The sequence below is a fragment of the Lygodium microphyllum genome, chromosome 12 (assembly GCF_053477565.2).
Source record: "Lygodium microphyllum isolate KBCC chromosome 12, Lygodium_microphyllum_v1.1.10, whole genome shotgun sequence".
NCBI classification, from domain to species: Eukaryota; Viridiplantae; Streptophyta; class Polypodiopsida; order Schizaeales; family Lygodiaceae; genus Lygodium; species Lygodium microphyllum.
Genome location: NC_141146.1, coordinates 90,014,926 through 90,037,660, shown reverse-complemented (window position 1 = coordinate 90,037,660; position 22,735 = coordinate 90,014,926). Strand labels below are relative to the sequence as shown.

Genomic DNA, 22,735 nt, shown 5'->3' with positions numbered 1-22,735 from the left:
ACTTGAAAGTGTTTGGCTGCGAAGCATTTATGCACATACGTAAGGAAGAACGCAGCAAACTTGAGCCAAAGTCCTGTAAATGTATTTTCCTAGGATATGGTGATGAAGGTAAAATGGGGTATAGATTATGGGATCCCGAGAAAAGAAAAGTAGTACACAGCAATGATGTTATCTCCTGGGAAGATCGCATGCACAAACAGCCCAAAAGAACAGAGGAAGTCTATAGGGTTATATTCCGGGAAGAAATACCTTTTGCACAACAAAATGTGCCCGTTGTACAGCAACAAATACCTGCTGTAAATGAACCTGCAAATGCAGAAAGTAATGCTGGAAATGATCAGCCAACCATTACCCTTAATGATGAGCCACTAGATGTGCATAAACAACCAGGACAGCAAGCTGTTAATGCTGATTTGCAGGCTGAAATGCCAAGATAGCATGCTGAAAATGCAAATTTGCAGGCTCAACAGCCAGCAAACAATGATCATTGGGTTAGGAGATCGTCTAGGACTACTAGACAATCTAAAAGATTCATTCCTGGTGCAAACAATGTGGCTGATTATGTCATGTTGACAGACTGTGGTGAATCGTTTTGCTTTAAGGAAGCAAAGGACAGACAGGACAACAAGAAATAATATAAAGCCAGGTTGTTAGAGATGGAATCTCTTGAGAAAAATGTCACTTGGGACTTGGTGCAGTTGCCTAAAGGGCAGAAAACCCTTCCATGCAAATGGGTTTACAAGATAAAGGTCACTTCTGGTTCCTCGCCAAAGTACAAAGCAAGATTGGTTACAAAGGGGTACAAGCAAGAACATGGAGTTGACTTTGATAAGATCTTCTCTTCTGTAGTCAAGATGACTACATTGAGAACCATTTTGGGCTTGGTTGCAGCTAAAGATATGGAGCTCATACAGATGGATATAAAGACTGCATTCTTACATGGTAATTTGCATGAAGACATATATATGCAACAGCCTGAAGGGTGTGTAGCAAAAGGGAAAGAGAAGATGGTATGTAAACTCAAAAGGAGTTTGTATGGGCTGAAACAAGCAACAAGAGAATGGTATCATAAGTTTAATACATTTATGTAGTCTCAAGGTTTTCATAGAAGTCAAGTGGATCACTGCTTGTACACCAAGAAGGTAGCATATGGCAGCCTAATTATCTTGGTTTTGTATATTGATGACATGCTGATTGCTGGCAGGGATACTTATGCCTTGGACTCACTGAAGCAAAGTCTTCATGGCAGCTTTGACATGAAGGATCTTGGTGATGCAAATCACATTCTTGGCATGCGAATACTCAGAGATACGTCAAAAGGATTACTCTATCTATCTTAGCAGGAGTATATCTCCAAGGAAGTGTTTCAATATGGAGGGGGGGAAAACAATTGGAGTTCCATTGCCTCCATATGTGAAACTCAGTGCAGAGGACAGCCCTACGTCTAATGATGAGAAGGTTGAAATGGCCAAGATACCATATGCTTCAGCTATTGGCAGTTTGATGTATGCTATGGTTGCGACACGTCCTGACATTGCCTTTATAGTGAAAGTGGTTAGAAAATACATGGCAAACCCTGGTAAAAAGCATTGAGAAGCAGTGAAAGATATTATGAGATACCTCAAAAGCACAAAAGATTTGTGCATCTGCTTTGAAAAGCAAAAGGCATCTATCATTGGCTTTACAAATGCAAACTATACTGGTCATGCCGATTGCAAAAAGTCCACTTCTGGGTATGTGTTTACCTTCACAGGAGGAGCGGTCATCTCCAGGCTACAAAAGTGTGTTGCATTGTCTACTACAGAGGCAGAGTATGTGGCTGCCACTGAGGCATGCAAGGAAGCTTTATGGCTTTCACGTCTTGTGGGAGAGCTTGGAATTACAGAGGTACCTGTTCTCCATTTTGATAGTCAGAGTACTATCGTGCTAGCACGAAATCCCGTCTTTCATGCAAAGATAAAGCACATACAGGTGAAGTATCACTTCATTAGAGATGTACTTGACAGCAAGAGCATTGAGCTTGTCAAAGTGCATACAGATGATAATCCTGCAGATCTTCTCACGAAGTGTCTTCCAACAGAGCAGTTCGCTCATTGCCGACAGATGATGGAAGTTGAATAGGTATATGTATTTCAGCTTTGTACATACCTAGACTTAGCTGATTCTTTTCTTCTCTTAAGGCACATTGCCTTTAGGTGGGAGGTTGTTGGGAATAAAGGGCCATCGTGCCTTTTATATGTGCACGGGTGTGAACACACCCTTAGCACATTTGTACTTTCATATATATCTATCTAAAACCTAAAGAGGTACACTAGTCTTTGTACCGAACAAGAAAGGTGTCGTGCTCACTCTCCTTTCTACTCACTGCTCTCTCTACTCTGTATGTGTGTGTTATCCGTCGCATTCACTCTCAGCTCCGCGTCCTCCAACAACATGATCAACCACTACCCAAGGAAGAGGAGAAATATGAGGGTGGGAAGCAAATGGAGAGATCCCTAGTACTAATGATTTCGCGGATGGTTTGAAGTAAGCCCTCTATACCACAAGAGATTATCTCTCTCTACTCTGTGTGTGTGTGTTATCCGTCGCATTCACTCTCACCTCCGCGTCCTCCAACAACATGATCAACCACTACCCAAGGAAGAGGAGAAATATGAGGGTGAGAAGCAAATGGAGAGACCCCTAATACTGATGATTTCGCGGATGGTTTGAAGTAAGCCCTCTATACCACAAGAGATTCTCTCTCTCTACTCTATGTGTGTGTGTGTGTTATCCGTCGCATTCACTCTCAGCTCCGCGTCCTCCAACAACATAATCAACCACTACCCAAGGAAGAGGAGAAATATGAGGGTGAGGAGTAAATGGAGAGACCCCTAGTACTGATGATTTCGCGGATGGTTTGAAGTAAGCCCTCTATACCACAAGAGATTATCAGAGTAAATATGGGAGCACCATCTCTAGTCACGGAGGCCCTCTTCCAATCAATGACTTTTCTACATAGGCTTTGGACCTTGCCAACAAAGAGATACTCCCAGCTCACACTAGAATCATCTTGACAGCTAGCATTACAAGGAGATACTGAGTGCTGGTATGCCCTGACAGAGGCATTGCTACAGCTACATGGATTACGCATGGATCACCTCCCACCGCTACAGTACAACTTGGATTGCCTCCACTTGGAGCTTGAACCACATCAGCAGGACATGGGCAACACCTACGGAGGAATTGAGGATGAAAATGGCTTTCTACCGAAAGCATCTTCTACATATATCCCTTGACGGCTTTGTTGTCCGGCCAAGTTATATGGATGCACACCTATCTCATGATGTACGATGTGCCATTGGGCAGCTCTGTACATCCTCACACCAGCTCCGAAAAGAGAAGTAGAAACGGCACACACTTCCTCCCCCTGAAGGATAGAATTTGCCAGATTTGTCAACTCGAGCCAGAGACAGAGGAGCACTACTTGTGTAAATACATGGTGTAGTATGAGATCTGAAGGTACTTCCATTGCTTGTTCAGAGAGGTATTTGGGCCACTATCCACGGTTATGGATTTCCCGGATTAGAGATATCTCAAGCTCTTCTTGCTAGAGCTATGCCGCCATGAAGAGCATCTCTTACAAACCCACCACCAGAGACATGGAGCCACATACCAGCATGCACTCACAAAGTTTTATAGAGCATCGACTACTCCCTCCATCACAACGCCCTCCCTATTCCGACCAACGGCCCCACCACGGGGGACGACCTTAGGCACAACCATGAAGAGATGCAAAGCCCGCCGCCCACGTCCAACCGGTCCACACCCTCACAGGAGGCATCATCTACAGATACAAACGATACTACGCTATCATAGAGGGACCCTACCTTGCCGCTTCAACCTCTCTATGCTAGACAAACCCATGAGAGAGATCCTGAGATGAGAGTGATTCCTGAGCAAATCCACACTATATCGGGGTTTGACATCATTTTGTACGCATTAGCTATGTATTGTTCACTATTTATTTTCCATTTAGATAGTTATAGTATTAGATGTCAGCTATTTTGGAGCATGGAAATTTTCCTAAATTTTCAGATATAACATTTTGGTCTCATAGGCCAATTTCGCCTTTTGTGGATGCTAATATAACTTTCTTTCTTTATTTCTTAAATGAGTACCTAGCAATGATGCCATGTAAAGAAATACTCAAGCAAAGAAGATAAACACAAAGTGTATGACAAAACAAAACAATAGAATATAGTAAAACTCAAAGGTGAAAAGTAACTCAAGAATGAAAGAAGAAGAACACAGTATGCAAGTGTGAATGCAAAACCTTGAACCTCCGTACTCAAAATGGACTGGGGCAAAAATCAACTCAAGAGTGTATCATACTCTGAATGAATCTTGAATCACATGAACCAGCCTTTGTATGCAATCACCTGCTGCAAACACAGACCAGAATGGAGAAACGATCTAGATCAGGCTGATTGGTGGCAGTGACAGCAGGGCGACCTGCACTAGAAGAAATGCCAGGTGGGACAGCTCCGAAACGGGGGCGACAGGCTGGAGATTTGTTGTATAATGCAGGCAGCTGCAGAATGCTGTAAACACTGCCTGCTCCTGCTTCGAATGATGCACACGACAGGGCTGATGCTAATGTCAGCTGTCATACAGCTCCGGACTGGTGTAAACACAACCTCTAGGGCTGGCAACTGCTCGCTGATGACGTGGACAGTCTGCAATGGAGGTTTCAGCAGCAAACGCAGCAATCTGGGTTGTCCAAACTGAGTGCCTCAAGCTGGGCAAGGGCTGGCTGCACCACGAACTGAGGTATCCACCAAAGGAGGGGTATAGACAGCACTAGATGTAGGCACTGGCTGGTGGAGAATTTGCAAAACAAGGATAGAGCAAGTGGCTGGGAAGCCCTCCTATTTATAGATGTGGATCCTCCCAAAAGTTTGGGTATTTGCTAATGGGACATAGAAACTTTTGTAATTTTAAGATTCGAGGCTGTTTTGAAAGAACTAATTAAGGTCTAACCAGTAATTCACCTTGTTTAACAAGTAACTGACCTTTTATAGCTTAAAATGGGACACCAGCTCTTGGGAAATGGCCATGACCTGGTATGCTACTCGCTCCCAAGCTCAAGGATGAGCCTGTTTGGCTCTATGGCTGGGAGGTGAGTCTAATGTCCACTCTTTTAGTGTTCTTTGCCATTGGTATGACTTATGTCATGCCTCATGTACAGGTTGGATTCCGAAGGTCATTTCAAGAAGCCTCATGTGGGAGGGGATGGGGAAGCGATATCAAGGGGTGGGGGTGGGTGTGGGTATTTGGCAAGCAAGACAATGGTCCACTCTGCTACAAGGCAAGTTGCGGAATGTGGAAGGAGATGGGGACGGAAATGGAGGCTATGCTTTTTTCTTTTCATTTTTTTGTTCGAGCAAGGGTCCGGCAGGGGGGGGTTGGTGGGATGGGTTTGTTTTTTGCTAAGACAAGAGGCCACACCTAAGGTGCCCTCTCTCAATTGGGGCTATGGAGGTCCAAGCTAGCCCTTGCAACGACAATGTTGGACTCCCCCTCTCATTAGTGCATCACAAATGAAGTAGGGAGTATCGTGCCAAAGAGCCGCCCAAAGTCGTCCACCAACTAGTAGTACTATACCGCAAGACCTAAGAAGACAAGGGTAACAAGACATCTCAAGAACCTATGAAAAGACCCAAAGGAAGAGATTGTAAAGTCGTTGTACGATGGAACTATGCAAATAATCCCCTTTGCACATGCAATGAAAGAGCTGTTAACAAGCTCCCCTGCAACCTCTACTGAAGTAAAGCAAACCATGAATATGCCTTGCCCCATCAATACCGCCTCTACTATGTGCAAGGTGCCGATATGGAAGGTGGAATGAAGCCGATCGCAAAGATATGCTCCTAGATGCGCAGTGACCCACGAACTGTCCAAAGACCAAAAACTCCTGCAGTTCTTTCTTCATAGCACGGACTATTTGAAGCTGTTCCCTCCGGAGGGAAACTCTCAAACCATATGACTGGCAAGCACCATGGCATGCATTGCCATCGGACAAGAGGTTTCCATTGCATGTGTACTCCAAAGACCTCCTGATTCCCAAGTGATTTGCTATTTGACTGTCAGGGGAATGCTTCTACAAAGAAAGGAAGCAACAGTTGTTCAGCCGAAAAAGAAAGAGCGGAGTTGGGGTGGGTAGCAGGCCTTGCAACAGAAAGCAGGCTAGAGGCTGTATATGCAGTGTAGGCAAACAAAGCTAGCGATTGGGTTAGGCGAAAGCAAGGGTGGCATCAGCAGCAGCAACAGACAGGAATGGTGGCAACCATGAAAGAGGTGGCAACTGGAGGAGGTGAAAAGTGGATGAGGGGGGCAGCAAGAGAGGAGGAAAGCTGTGATAAGAAGAGGACAGGCGGCAGCAGGGATGATGTGAGGATGCAGGGAGGTGCAAGGCTGCAGGGGAGTAGCAGGGCGGTAACAGGGAAGGCAGTGCCGGTGGCTGTGTTGGCAGTGATGGCAGCTGAGTCAGGAAGGGGCTTGTCATTTCACTTGTGTGTGTTCATGTTCCTTCAATACTCCTTAGATGCGCTCACATTTAGATGAGCATAAGTTGCAAGTTTGTGATTAGTAAACATTGCGAAGTTCTTGTTTTGAACGTCATGCCAAGTTTGGTAAGGCAGTGAGCTCACAATAACAATGTTTAAACATGATTAGTAGTGTCACATTTTTTATTGGTATCCTACCCTACCAAACATGTTTATTAGTGCCACATTCATAGTTGATGAGTATTTTGCCAAACATTTGGACGATCAATTCAAGATTTCTAGAATTAACCATAACATAGCTGAAATTGATACATATAAGAGAATTTTCTGATAAAAAGTAAAATATCATTCCCTTGCATGTCACTTATTGGCTACCGAAATTAAGAAATTTTGTAAAGTAAAGGGACTGAAAGCTTCTCTTTCAACTGTATACCAGCATGTATATATCAATTTAGAACAGAGGAAAGACCTTCAGTAACGCATATAGAGAAGAAGGAACAAACAATGCCCCAACAGCAGACCAAGGTGACCATTTTGATGATAGGAGAACCTGCAGAAAATAAGGAAGAGAACAAGCTCAGATGCCAGGCAAATTCTTTTTCAGCCTTGTAGACAAAACTGAGCCATTGCTCATCAAAAATCCATAGTAAATATGGTGATTCTTTTGTGTATTGCCCATATTACAATATAACTAATTTCCCAATCATCCATATTGCACATGGTTACATTTAAAAATAGCACACTGTAATATGCATCACAAAACTCAAGTGCTTGACCTTTTCTTTATCTACAAGAGCAAGCGCAAATGCATCTAGCTGAGGGCAACGCGGCTTGCTAAAGCAAGGTGGCATCAAAGTACTGTAATGCTGGATTCAGCCAGTCGATCCTGATAAGATTATACTTGCCAATACTCAAAAATGAAGGCACTGATGCAAAGGGCACCCTATGTTGTCAAATGACCTTATCTCCTTGCTCTTCTTTTTTTCAATTTTTGTGTGGTTGACAGTTTGTTATTGAACTCTTCCAGTGGCTGGTAGTCACTAGCTAAAATCACTGCACAATACACTCTCTTCCACGAGGTACCAAAGCTTAGCACGCTCTTGGCTACAAGAAAAATTTCATGGTGACACAAACAGTAAAGCGGAGCACAACTTACAGGTATATTAAACTCTTGCCCACCTCGAATGAACTGAAATTTCCAGATTATCCCCTGCATGGTATTTCCATGGCATCCTATTTTACAAGAATATACAAATAAAAGGCAAACCAACTTTCCAGTAAACAATGTATTGCAACATCTGCCTTCTAGGAATCTTACATTTGAGCCTAATGCGCAGAACATGCCAAAAGCACTGAGATCAGAAATAGTTCTTTGCCCACCAACCTCAATTTCAAGTCCAGACCTGCAATAAAAAGTAAACTTAGTTTTGTTTGCATTTGGCAACAATAAAGAAGGGGTTTACTTTTAAATAATGGCACCCACATCTAAAATTTTTGCAATCAGAAAATATGGTCAATGCTTAGCATGCTTTTTTTTTAACAGAAAAGAAAATTCTGTCGTTAAACATTTCGAAACAGACATTCCAGGTTAACATATGGATACAAAAGACCCTATAAAGGACTCCGTGGAATGAAATAAAAGTCTAATACAAGGGCTGAGTACACAGCTCAGGTGGTCTGCAATACCAAACCCTATGTGCCTTTAGATAGAAAGCAGATACCTCAGTTCCTGCTGCTGTCTACCAACCAGGCACCTGCATTTAGCCTCGTCCATTACCAGTGCATCCATTACCATCCAGTCTACGGCCAGGTGACACCTGATTAGACTCCTTTTTGCAGTCAGGACAGTCCGTATAGCTTCCTTGCCATCAAATCAGCTGCCTTTTGCAGCCTGGGCACATTCAGCAGTCACATCATCATCTTTGCTGCCACCAGGTGATTCCAGCCTTGTGTTTGCTGGTTGCAGTTGTCGCCCTGCTCTTCCACTGCTACCAAGAGCTGTCAACTGCTGTTCATGAGCTTTCATCTTCATCAGATCAGTCATCTTCAGTCTCAGCCATGTGTTTTTGGGACAGTACAGCCTGCACTGCTGTGTTTTCTTACAAAATATTCCAGATCTCACGGGCTGAATATGACTTGATTCTTATGCATCAAGCTTAGGGGCCATTGAAGGTAAATAAGACTCCTTCCCTTTAGATGTTCTGCATAAATCTGAAGATATTGTAGGAATGTCAAAGCCTCCAATTGGGATGGGTCCCCTTACTGGAGAAAGAAACACCAAGTATATTCCATTATTTCAGCCTGATCCATCTACTCCGATGCAAGGTGTCATGAGGACATGTATTTTTGAAACCTCACTTAACATGTGGATTAATTTTTAATCACATGATTAAGCAAATGTTGCACATGTGAGGTGCAATTGTGGTTAAAGTAAATTTACAAGCCCATGACCCGAGGAAATCACTGGATGTCAAAGGCAAAAGATGCAAGTCATGCCGCACAAGTACTTGGTGGAATCTGGTGCCAGTTGTTGGCCTAGTTCATTCATTTGGCCATAAGTGTCAGTTGGTAACACTAGAGAAGTAGCATTTAATGTTACCTAACGCCAATATCATGGTCAAAGATAGCACAAAGACACTCCGGAGTGGAAAATACCTAGCCAATTTAATTATTGGCCAGTCAGATTATTTTTCAAGGCACTGAAATAATTATTAGATTACCTTTCAGTATTTAAAGACTGAAAATTAATATTTAATTATGGATAATACTAGAAAAACCATTTGGGAAGGCTACCACTTGTCAAAAATGCCCATGCAAAACTGAAAAACATCTTTAGAGGCTAGAGAGAGGCATGTTTAGTACTTTCAACCTGCAAGAGAGAGGGAGGAGATGCTACTGGTCTGATTTGCAGCCATCGGAGGACCTTCTGAGGCATCCAGGGACAGGAGAAGACCAATCAACAACAGGTGACAGCATCTACAGGCTATTGAGACACGGCAACAGTAGTAAATGACTGATTTTCTTCAGTTCTTTGCATCTACAAGCTGTTGTGGCAGGGCAGCAGCTGCATTTGACAAATTTTCAATCATTCTTCGCAACAAAACTCAGAATTTTCTCTCTATAGCTTTCTCTCTCATCTCCCAGCCATTTCACAGTCTTGCTCCGAATATCTCAGCATTTGGACCCTTGGAGGCTAAGAAATTGCAATTTTTTCTGCTATAGATCCTAATTTACAATAGAAAGTAGAGTTTAGCAAGTAGCCTCAGGAAGCGTGCCAAAAATTGGAAGCTTTAAGACTTGGATTCAACTGGGCTAAATATGAATTTCAGCTAAAATTAGGTGGAGGACTAGTCAATCATTGAATTTGGGGCATTTCCATCGTCTATGAAGTGAGTAAAGGTCAATTAAGTGCCGGAATCAAGGAGCAAATCAGATTGAAGACTTGTCGGTCACTTTGGACAGCAAGGGGAGTTTGGATTGCGAAGGGGATCGGGAGAATCCCATTGTAAATCAACTTCTTCTTCAATTAAGTTAAATGAATACCGAAAGGGACGCTAATTTTGGGGTCAATCGGGTGTGCATTGTCCAAGATCAGTAGGTAAATTTGTATTTTCAAATTTGCATTCATTGTTTGCTGCTGTAATTAAGTTGTAATCAGAGATTTACCACCCATCCACAAAAGGAAGGCTGGTTACACAAGGTACCCAAGTTTCTACTTTTGGTCCTTCATTTGCTCCTACTTCAATGAAGATTCTGAAATAGGTTATGAAGAGGATAAATTTCAGTTTGTTAACAATGAAATAAGTCCTATGATGAAGAGGACGAATTTTTGTACATTGACACACGTAGAGGTGGTTATATATACTTCTTCTAGCTTTCCTTCTTTGAGTTTTCCTTTCTATCTAATGTTGTTGTGTCATCTTTATTTACACTTCAATTTCCACTGTTAACTTCTCAAATCCAATCTAATGCATTCACTTCCTTTTCATCTCCACCAATTTCAAGTCCCACCCATCCTACCTCTTCCTTCTGCTGCTTCCACACCTTCATTTACCACATCATTCACATCATCCTTTTGCTTTCAGGTCCTCATCTTTTCCTTGCCCAATTGGAAGTGCATCAATGGTGGAGGCTTGTCCTCCAAACTGAACACGTTCATGCTATTTTTTTGCACAGATTACGTACCCACACATTCCCCTCCCAAGTGTTGATTATTTTGTATCACAGTTTGCTAGCATGGCAATCCCTAGTGGACCCTTTTGTTATGTCCTTCTACCTTAGGCTACCAGAGTTGTCACGTCCAATGGCATCCGATTTATACCGTCCAATACTAGTACAATAGACTTAAAACATAAATTTAGAGACTTTACTCAAACAAAAGTGCAAAAGAGAGTTGAATTATTTCAAGACTCGAGAGTCCAGTATGAAACCAACAACTTTATTATGAGCCAAGTCGACAATCTCATACAAAAAGGTATACAAAAATGGATCATGTGACAAAGATGATCGATCTCACAGGCTCTAGAGTCTAGGTACTTATATCACTCTCAGCATTGAAGATAAAAGCATCCAAGTCAACACTTGCTCCTCAACAAAATCACCCTCACTAAGTACATTGCCCTCCTAATCATACTCAAGCTCTCTAAGCTCTACACGGGATAGTGATTGGTATATCCTCACATGCCGCACTAAGAGTGCTTGAGCCACTTCCACGCCTCACGTAGCACTTAAGGGCCCCACAACCACCACGAACAGCCAATGTCAATATCGAAGTAGGAGCTCCACCACTAGCCGCACGAGGGCAGAAAATGGCATGCCAACATGCACAAGTGCAAGAGACCTATTGGTCTTTCTCCTCAAACTCCAAAGAAGAAGCCTCCTCATCCACAATATGCATAAGTGCAAGAGACCTACTGGTCTATCTCCTCAAACTCCGAAGAAGATACCTCCTCATCCAAGATGGTCAATGCTTGTATCTCCACTATTGGCTCCACCATAAATGATAAGATAATAGAGGAGGCCGATAGTAGACCCCTCCATGTCGATTATGCAAAGCACTTGTATATGAAAGTGATAGCAATGACAATGCCTCTCACATCCATCTAAAAGTCCACCTTCAAGTAAAGCCATTGAACGGCCTTCACTTCTACTTGACTCAATGTGGGCTCTCCTAAGCCAACCCTTGAATTCATTAGACACAACTATCTTTTGGAGCTCGTTGCGAACATCATACGAATGCTCTCAAGGAGAAGCCATATGGCCTCAAAGTGTATCTTTGAAGGCTTCTTCACCTCCAAGTCCAAGTACATGCAATAAATCGCAAGAACTCGAACCTTGGCATTGATGAAACCAACAATCGTACAAGCGTCACTCACAATACTCTTCACCCACTCCAACTTGCCTATATCTTCCATAAGAAGATCTAGACAATGTGTAGCACAAGGTGTCCATACTATGGACGGAAACTCGGTCGTCTCAAGTTTTCGTCCCATAGAGGCACAATTAGAGGTGTTGTCTGTGACAACTTGCACAACGTTTGCAGACCGACCTATGAGACTACACACAATGAAGTTAAAATCAATAAACTTGGGAATTTGCAAGTAAACAAATTAAGGGAAACTTGCAAGCAAATAAATCAATTACTTCAATGCTCGTGGTTCTCCTTCCCCTTGTGCTAGCATCCAGGAAAGAGATGAGGATGTTGATAATCCTCATTTGTTTATGATTGCTCTATCCATCGGGTAGGATAGAGCACCCGTACTTTGCCCAACTGGCACCTCTCTGTCTCTCTCTCTCCTCATGAAGTTTCTTTATACACATGTCATGGTATAAGACACCATACCATCCCTCGCACAGATCGATGGCGGTAATAACATTCAGCATCCACTTTTATTGATCCACTTTAAGGATGTGGAAAGAGAGATTGCACTCAATTATGGTATGTGCAATCTCTATTTCGGCTTACCTTTGCCTCTCATTGAGAAAAGAGAGAGAACCAGATACTTCGCCCATTGCTTGGGAGAGTGTGGCTTGTCTCTTCAGCATAGGTGCACCACTTAAATGGCTTTTCCTCAACAAGATAGATGAGTCCCCTCAAACGGAGGAAACAGAGACGGTTGGATAGGGATCTTCTTCCACATCAGAGGTCTCATGATTGGGAGACACAACCTCCTCACTTGCCCTTGAAATGCCTTTGCACCACTTCAATGGCAAGTATTTCCGATGACATTCTTAGCAGACATCGTTGGAAATGTCAAGGCATGGTGTGGCCTCCCCTTTCAATTTGCATATGTGAATGAGGAGGCGGGTGAGAGATCAGGTTTGTATCTTGGATTTCTCCTTCACTCACTCAAATTAGGCAGGGGGTGCCATTGATGATTGGATGCATGGAGAGGGAGGGAGGGAGAGCTTGAAAGTAGAGAATAGAGACTAGAGAGGGTGGATTTGGAGAATCGAGAAGATGGAGGGTGGAGTGACTGAGAGTGTGTGTGTGTGAGAGAGAGAGAGAGAGTGTATGGGCAATCGGTATGGCCCATCATCCATGGGTAGGTTCTATGTTTTGGGTTTTTTTTTTTTGTGTGTGTGTGTGTGTGGGGGGGGGGGGGGAGGTTGGTGGCACGGAAACGGAGAGACTTTGTATAAGAGGGAGAATAGAATAGAGCTACTAAAGAAGAGTGGGTGGTAGAGAAGAGAGAGCAATTGCAGAAAAACAAGACAAAAAGGCATAGGCAACGGTCGTCGAACGGCAAGTTTGACCTTGAGCAAGGCGCAATTTTTAACTAGCACAATGATGCCATCGAATGGGTCGTACTAGACAAGACGGACCAAACAAGTTGACCCATCCGTCACACATGGATAACCCTAGCCTAAGCCAACAGTTGGGGCAAGGATATTGTGTTCCATTGCCACATCCTACAACACACCCTATGAAAGCCCTAATCCTATTTCTACCCATCTTACACTCTTTGCCTCTCCTACTCTTCTTATCACACACCACATAGTTTTAGCTCCTTGCTTCATTGAAAGATGTTTATTATGTTTTTCAGCTTGGGCTGAATTTATTATCCATCTAGCAACTTTGCCGATTGGGGCAAGCAATTTTCTTTACAACACGATCACAATCAAGGTCCTTGATGCCACAATTGGTTTAATGATTACTCACAGTGAGATACAACCTAGTTGCCTCTATATGATGACACAATTCCTCTCCCAACCAACATCAAAGGGCTTTGAGTTCCATCTGCTTCTTGCCCTAACCACTATTAGGGTCCCTACGAAACTTCAACTTCAAGCACCATGGGTATGACTCTAATTACAAGTTGTCATGTTGTTAGATGGTTAAAGGCCATCCACACCTGAAACTATCCAAGGATGTCTACAAAGCTTGTCACCTAGAGAAACAACACTACACACCATTTCCTCAACAGCCCACTTGGAGAAACAACACTACACACCATTTCCTCAGCAATCCACACCATTTCCTCAACAATCCGCCCATAGAGCTACAAGGTCCTCCTGGATTGATTTGTATTGAGTTTCGACCTAATGGCACATTGTACTTCTTTCTCATTGTGGATGATTTGTTTAAGATATATGTGGGTCTATTTCCAAAAGCATAAATCTAATGCCTTCGCATATTTCTCTACTTGTGTGCATCTTGTGCAAAACCAAATGGGTGTCCATATAGGGACGACGATGAGACTTGAGTCATAGCAATGGTGAGTTTGTCTCCCACCAATTTTCTAAGTTCTTATTTGAGCAAGGCATCTAGCAAGAGCTCACCTCTACAAACTCCCCTTCACAAAATGGAGTTGTAGAGCATAGAAACTAAACTATGATAAACATGGCATACTCTACTGAGACTATCACCACTTTGGTGTACATCCTCAATCAGTGCCCAACTATGATAGTCTCTCAAAAGACCCCCTTTGAGGCATTATTTGGTTCTCACCCTATCATCTCTCATGTTAGAGTCTTTGCGAGTCATGCGTACACATATACTCCTAATGATAAGATGGAAAAGCTAATGTCCCAAGCAAAACTCTTGATATTTGTGCGCTACTTTTTAAGACTAAAGTTTACCAGTTCTTTGATCCCAAAACAAACCAAGTTATTATACAAAAAGATGTTGCCTTTGACGAGAGGGATATTATGCAATATCCTATACCAGCTTCCAAGCCTATCTTCATCATACATTACCTAAAATAATGCCGCCTAAGCTTGGTCTGCTATCTACTCCTAAGCCATCTACAAATACTTCAGCTCCCAAGCCCCTCCCAGGGACTCATTACCGTATTGGTACCAATACACCATGTGGGATTCAAGGAACCTTCGAACCCAAAAGATCTATTAGGCTCATACCTAGTGCTTCATTTGTGTTTGTCTTTACCGTAGATTATACCACACAAGGTTATACAACATCCCCAATGGTGAGAGGCCATGGAAAAGAAGCTCAAGAGCATTGACCAAAACAAAACTTGGACCTTGGTTGTTTGGGGCAACAATAAGGTCATTTGGACTAAGTAAATTGTTATGACTAAAACGAAAGCTAATGGAACCTTGGATAAGTATAAGGCTCATCTTGTGGTAAAAGGGTTTTGATAGAAGCAAGAAATGGAGGAAGAAATCTTTGTGTTAACTATGCGGTTGACATCTTTTGTCCATTGATTGCATTGGACACTCATCACACCTGGTTTATCTATCAAATGGATATCAAAAGTGCCTTTTTGAATGGTTATTCGGAGGAGGAAGTCTATGTGGAGTAGCATCTAGATTTTCTCTTGCAAACCATAAAGACATGGTCTTTCACTTGCAGAAAGCTCTTTACAGACTAAGGCAAGCATCCCATTCCTAGTTTCATAGAATGGATAAGTTTCTTCAATCTCATGGATTCCATTCTATCACTTATGACCTACACCTATATGTCAAAACCACTTCAAAGGGGTTTAGCTATACCTTAATATATGTTGATGATCTCTTGATCATGAGCTCAAATTCTTCAACCATAGCAGATATATAAAGGCCAAGATTTACTCCACATTTGAAGATGACTAACCTCGCTTAGCTATCCTATTTCTTGGACATGGAAGTACTTAGACATGGGAAAGAGATCTTTATATCTCAACAGAAATATGCCATTCAATTTAGTGGATCAAAGTATGGTGTGTTCTACTAATCGTCATTGCATTCTTCTTTAGTTCTCTCTCTCTCTCTCTCTCTCTCTCTCTCTCTCTCTCTCTCTCTCTCTCTCTCTCTCTCTCTCTCTCTCTCTCTCTCTCTCTCTCTCTCTCTCTCTCTCTCTCTCTCTCTCTCTCTCTCTCTCTCATTGAATTCATGATAGTCGCAACCCATGGCAGCACTTTAGACTTTAAGTAGTTGATAAAAACCCAAAAAATGAAAAGAAAACTGTTAAATTGTAAATCTTTATACCTTTATTATCAATAGCCTTTGCTTTAGGAATGGGTCTTAATTCGACACAACCCATGGTATCAAGCTTACTAAGGATCCTCACGGCCAACCCTTTGATGAGCACACCTATTGATCTATGGTAGAAAAGCTTCTTTCATTGATTCACACTAGGCCAGATCTTGCTCTCTATTTCATTGATCAATGAATATTTCAATACACCTAAATTCTCACATTGATTTGCTATCGCTTGTTGAGATATGTTAAGTGCACTTATTTATTTGGCTTACATCACATAACAATTTGCTTTTGCACGGATACACTAACTCTAATCAAGCAAGAAATCCTGATGCCTCACATTCTCATGGTGGTTACATCTTTTCCTTGGGTACACCTCCCATTGTATGGTCCAATAGACGATATTTGCCTCCACTGCCTAGATTGAGTATTGGGCTCTCTACAATGATGCCACAAAGGCCATCTACTTGAGAAGCTGCTAGCGGAGCTACAGTTTTCATGTAGCATAACAACTATTGCCTTCCGTGTGACAACCCAAGTGCTACCACACTAATCGGTAACTTCATCATCAATCCAAAGATGAGATATGTTAGTGTATAATACTATTTCACCAAAGAACAAATTGAGCTGAGTACCATCAACCTACAATTTGTGCCTTTATCTGACAATTTTGCAAACATTTTAACCAAGCCGACCAACAAACCAATTCTTCAATATTTACTTCCATGGATCAACATGGGTACATCCCCCTTCTACTTCAACCTAATGGAAAGAGGGGGTTCCCTACAGCTTTCTATTCCATTGTTCAATAGTAAGAGAAGGTAGCTTCTTCTCTTGGTGCTTAAAGGTTTTCATTAAGATTTCTTCAGTGATATATATACTTAATAATATTATCCATTTGTGTCTTGATGATCATGATTGTAAAAGGGTGCTTGGGCAAGTGAACAATTCTGTAGCAAGGGAACTATCTAAGTTGCACCATTGCATAGCATTTTTCTTGTGCATGATATTTTGTGTCACCCCTTGTATTTTCCCATGAATTGGTATTCTATTCTTGTAAGCATGCATCTGTGCATATTTATCCATTTTCCTTCATCAAAGAGTAGTCGACTTGGATCCACCATATTCATGGCAACCCATATGGCAGTCTCTATGACAAGACCTACCAACATCCCATACATACATCCATATTTTCTTCATCACCAACCCACAAGTGATTGGAATAGCTTTTTGCTTTGTGATGTTGGATCTAACCATCCCTTGTTCTCTCCCGTGGACATATATACTTTTTAAAAAACAATAAACACAAAAGAAGTTCAAACTAGTTTCATCACCTTTGGATGTCTTGGTAGGCCACTAGGCAAGTACCCTTTGTCTAATGCCTTGGCCTCTCAACAGTGGCCTTTTTGGCTTCTCAGCTAAGATGACCATCACCTTTGTAGTCTTGGTAGGCCACTAGGCAACCAACATGCATCCATTGTCCGATACCCTAGCTACTTTGCGATGGGCACCTTAGGGTATTATGGGTTGAGCTATGCTTTGCAATCCCTCCTATGTTCCAGTTTTGGGACTAAGAAGGGGTGTTGAGCTTAAAAATGCATTACAAACTTTCAACGTTGAATTAGCTCTTCTAAACAACCCTAAAACATGCAATTACCAAACTTTCCTAAAGATTATCCATGTCCCATAAGCCAAAACCTAATTTCGGGAGGATCCACATCCATGAATAGAAGGCTACCCACCACTCAGCTTGAACCTTGTCTTGCACTTTGTTGGCACCTTGTCTATTGTTGTCTACACCCCTCTCCAAGCAGCTACCTCAATTGGTGCTACTATCTACCAGCTAGGCGCATGCATTCACCCTCCTCCATTGCTGTTTGCTGTAGCATATCCATTATCAGCCAATCTACAGCCAGATGACAACTGATCAGGGTGCATTTTGTAATCAGGACTACGGGTACAGCTGCCATGTCATCAGCTCAGGCTGCATTTTGCAGTCTCCGCAGTCCGCACAGATGCCACATTATCATCTCTGCTGCCATCAGGTGATTCCAGCCCTTTTTCCAGTTGCAGCTACCACCCTGCTCTTCCACTGCTGCTAGGAGCTGTCGATTGCTGTTCAAGAGCTTTGTCTTTATCAAATCAGTCATCTTCAGTCTCAGACCTGCAATTTTGGGACAATGCAGCCTGCATTGCTGTTTACAGCAGCTGGTCACTACTTGGAGGCTGCCTGCAGCAATTCAGGATGCATTCAAAGTACGACACATTCTCGAACTCATCTCTAACCAGTCTCTTCAGAGACACGGGAGTTCGAGGTTTCATATACACTCTTGCATAGTGTGTTTATCACTCTGTGCTTTGTCATACATTTGTATTTATCTTTCTGTTCGAGTATTTCTTTACATATATACTTGCTTGCATTACTTCAAATTCCACCTATGCACCAGCTAGCAAAACCGAGGTGGCATATCTTTTGGTTCATACATATTTCGTACCGGTTTTAGTCACGGTTATTTGGAATCCCCTTGGCTAGGGTTGGCAGCCAGACGGGGGTAGCTTAGTGCACCCTCCAGGAATTCAACTTGATTCATTATTCAAATTTCGTCTGTGAGTTTGGGTCATACATTCCTTTCACTGACAGTAATTCTAGATTTACAAGCACAAATAATAATGAAGGCGAGTGCTCACTTGGTTTTTACATACAAAAATGATCCAAGACAACCATTTACACCTATGCACCGCAGCAATACCTAAACGGTGAGAGGGGAATGAAGTTTGTGCGATGATCTAATTGCTGAAAAGATACAAATTCTGATTTTCCTCTTTGTGCATAGCATTTAGAGATCGTTCCATAATTAAATATAGGTAACTAGTAGCATGAAAGTTCCGGTGCTAGTCCCTAAAGCAGCGCGGCACGTAACGCTTAGTTAAGATTCATGAAAGAGTTGTTTTCCGCACCTCACATGGCTGGTTTTTTTAATCATAAAATGGTTGTGCACAATTGTCATATGACCAAAAGGGTTCAAAAAAGACAAGGGAGTAATAGTTTGGGGCGGCGGATGTGTGTCTATTCTCAAAGTATGATAAAGGGGAAAGTATATGATGAGCCATCAAAGTTTTTTCGCTTACACTAGACCTCTTTATTGTTCGATATAATAAAACTTAGGATTACACATGTTTCAAGCTCCAGCTAGAGACAGATGACCATACCTTTCCATACTCTCATTCATGTATGCTTATATACATCAAAAATTCAAATGTAGCTGGTAAAGGTTCATTTATCAACAAATAAATATTTTTCATCGCCTTAGTTCAAACTGAATCAGCATGCTTAACAAACCTTGACAAGAAATACAACGGTAGGGCAAGAAAGGCCCACCATGTAGTTGACCTAAGAAAACTTAGATCAAAAATTAATCCTCAATTATTGGCCAATTTATTCCAATCTATTCGGCTCTCGCACAACCTCAAAAAGGCAAGCGGCTGATAAAGAAAAGTGCTGAAAACACAAAAAGGACCTAATGTAGATGATGGAAGTTGATCACAAGCAATATTGGTAGACTGGGCAACAATTGTAGACCACATAGCAACAGTTGTTGGGGGCTAGATAGCTTGTGGAAGCAGGCTAATGGCTGAAAGCTGCAAGACAAGGATGGGGCTGAATGGTGGGCAGCAAGTTTATTTATAGATGTGGAAGGTGTAAAGAAATACCCTCACACAGAAACACAAATAACAATCATACGACAAAGCACAGACTAATAAAAGAACATAGTTAGGGTTAGGATGACTCAGAGACAATGAACACAGTGAATAAATGAAATGATATCACTACTAAATATACAATGCTAATGCAGTAAACACACTATGAAGTGAATGAATATTGAACCTCAAACTCCTCTATCTCAAGGATCAAGGCAAGGGTAATCAGCTGGAGAGTGTATTGTACTCCGAACAGATTCCGAATCGCAGCAAGGCAGCCTCCGGATGTCGAACACCAACAAACGCAACCAAGGAAGGCTGGATCTAATGCAGACGACATTGCAAGAGAGAGAAAGGCTAAAAACGCAGGCTGTAAGAGAGAGAAAACAACAAACACAGGCAATGGAAAGAGAAAATATGCTACGATAGGCTAAGAAGAGAGAAAACTGTCAAACGCAGCTGAGGAGAAAATGACGGCGACAGCAGACAGAAGAGAGAAAACTGCAGCGACGGAAGTCATGAGAGAGAAAACTGTGCTAACGGCAGCCATGGCCTGCAAACGGTGCAGTGTGCTGACGTGGCAGGCTATACAACAGCTGTGCAGGTGGTCAATAGTAGTCGCATGGCTGGAAACAGCAGCATATGGGAGGTGGAGGGCTGGAAACAAGCACCAAACTGTAGATGACAGCAAGGACAGCTAAGACTGTGATGTCCTCCGTGGAGGGGTGTGGGCAACAACCTAAAAACACCTGAAACCTGCAAAAACAAGATTAAGGGCTGAATGGAGGGAAGCATACTTATTTATAGAAAGTTTGGGCCCTCCCAAGTGGGTTTGTGCTTATGGGACACAGACACTCTCTAGGAACGCATTTCTTTTAAATAAACAAGGTTTCTTCATTAATTAAGCATGTTTTGGGGCTGTTTTAGTAAACCTAATGCATTTTTAGCTTAACAGAAGGATCCTCCCAAATTAGGGTTTTGCATGTGGGATACAAAAACTCTGTAGAATTGATCCCTATTTAATTTTTGGTAATTTGTTGTTTCTAGGCTGTTTAAAAGAGCTAATCAAGATATATGAAATTTTAGCTCAACACCCCCTCTTAGGCCCAAAACTGGAACCAAAAAGAGATTGTAAGAAAAGCTCAAGCCCATTTTTACCCCAAGCTATCCTACTTCAAAGCAGCCAAGGCATCGAACGAAGGGTGCATATCGACTGCCCAATGCCCTATCAAGACTACGAAGACAATGGTTATCTACCATGGGAGTCCAAGTAGTCACCCCATAGAAGACAAGGCATTTGACAAAGGGTGCTCATTGGCTGCTACCTAATGGCCTACCAAGTCCTGCAAAGGTGGATCGAACCACAAAAAACTTTCTTTCTTTCTTTTTGGTGAAGAATAAGTATGGTTTATCACCTTTCAAGTAATTATGTCTCGTGAAGAATAAAACGGGATGGGTAGATCCAACACATCACAAAAGAAAGGAGCTAACCCAACCACTCGAGACTGTCAATGACAAGGAACAAGAACATGGAGGAGTAACGTGGTGGTAAGGTAGTGAAAAACAACCGGTGGAGACAACTCAAGATCCGCTCAATTGTGCTCTACACAATGAGATCATAGACGCGCAGGGACGCGTCCCCACACTTAAAACCTTAGCAGGAATGGTAAATAGAACAACAAGGTCCTAAGACCACACATCAGACCAAGCACAAACATCCCCACACTTAAGACATGACCGTCACTGAGAAACAAAGGTGTAGGGTTACAAAAACTTGGCCCATATTGCCGAGGAGGAATGTCGACTATCGAGGTTGTGTCTTGTATCGTTATCAGCTGCATGAGGTACCCAGGTGTCTTCACAGCACATATTCTTTGTGGCAAGGACCACGGGGCGAGAATGCATATACAACAGGTGCCACTTGGATAGTGTCCCTCGTGGGAAAATTGTTCACTTGCCCAAGCACCCTTTACAAAGATGATGAAATCATGCAATACCAAAGGAGCAAGAGAAGCCTGATGTCGATCTACATATGGTGCTGAGAACCATGATGATAAAGAAAGATAAGGATGAAGCACCCTGACTAGAAGATCAAGATAGAAGTCACTATCATAATAGCATTGAGAGAGATGTTGCACGATCTGCCTTAGTAGGGGAAGCCTCCATGTTGGTAGAAAAGCAAATCTCCTCAGAAGATAAAACCACGAAAGAAATGGTGGACATCCCATGTCACCAACCCAGGAAGGACAGTCCAAACCTGCCTATTATCCCTACCCTAAAATGCAATACCCCACAAGAGAGATCAAAATCTAAAAACAGAGATCAGTACTAAGTAGTAAGATGCTCTAAAGCAAAACATAAACATAAAGTAAAGCGAAATGAAAAATGTGCAATGAGTGTGTGTATGTGTGAGTGAATGAGGAGAAGACTAAAGAAGGAAAAACTAAAGATTTAGCCATCAGAGATCAGAATCTAAAAACAGAGATTAATACTAAGTAGTGAGATGCTCCAAAGCAAAAGATAAACATAAAGTAAAGCGAAATGGAAAATGTGCAATGAGCGTGTGCATGTGTGAGTAAATGCAGCAGAAGACTAAAGAAGGAAAAACTAAAGATGGAGCCACCATCGCGTACATCCATCAGCAAGGTTCTACCAATGAGACGCCTTATGAGGTGGAGAAGTGATCCTAGATAAATGTGCAAAGGATGACCTAGGAATGGATGTAAAGAGTGCGATGGGTGAGGAGCTAGCAAACCAATTAGCTAATACTTTAAGGCTACTAAAAGACACATGTTCAACCGCCACTAGGACAAAAGGAGCAAATGGGGAAGCAGCAAGAGGTGTAGCCCCATTGGATTGTCTAGCACGAGTGGAGGCAATCGCAGTGGTCTACTGAGGTTTCTTAGAAGGAAGACATTGGCCTTGGTACAACACTCATCATTCACAAGGCCCGATCTCTAACAATGTTTGCAAAACCTATTCTTTTTAGAGAGTAGAGAGTTGTTGCAATATGGGTTTAGTATCTTTGTTTCCGTTGGAGAAAGGGGTGTCACCCTTGTTTTGGC

General features: G+C 42.3%; 1 protein-coding gene across 2 annotated transcripts in view; it reads right to left on the bottom strand.

Annotated features, from left to right (window-relative positions):
• OWL1 (DNAJ heat shock N-terminal domain-containing protein) overlaps positions 1–22,735 on the bottom strand; it is a 176,299-nt gene that overhangs the window by 88,074 nt on the left and 65,490 nt on the right. For both annotated transcript variants that reach the window (XM_087689716.1, XM_087689717.1), the window contains exons 7-9: positions 7,867–7,951; positions 7,705–7,758; positions 7,018–7,098 (exon numbers count right to left, since the gene is read on the bottom strand). In XM_087689716.1, coding sequence (XP_087545842.1) covers positions 7,018–7,098; positions 7,705–7,758; positions 7,867–7,951 — 220 coding nt within the window. The remainder of the gene's footprint in view (positions 1–7,017; positions 7,099–7,704; positions 7,759–7,866; positions 7,952–22,735) is intronic.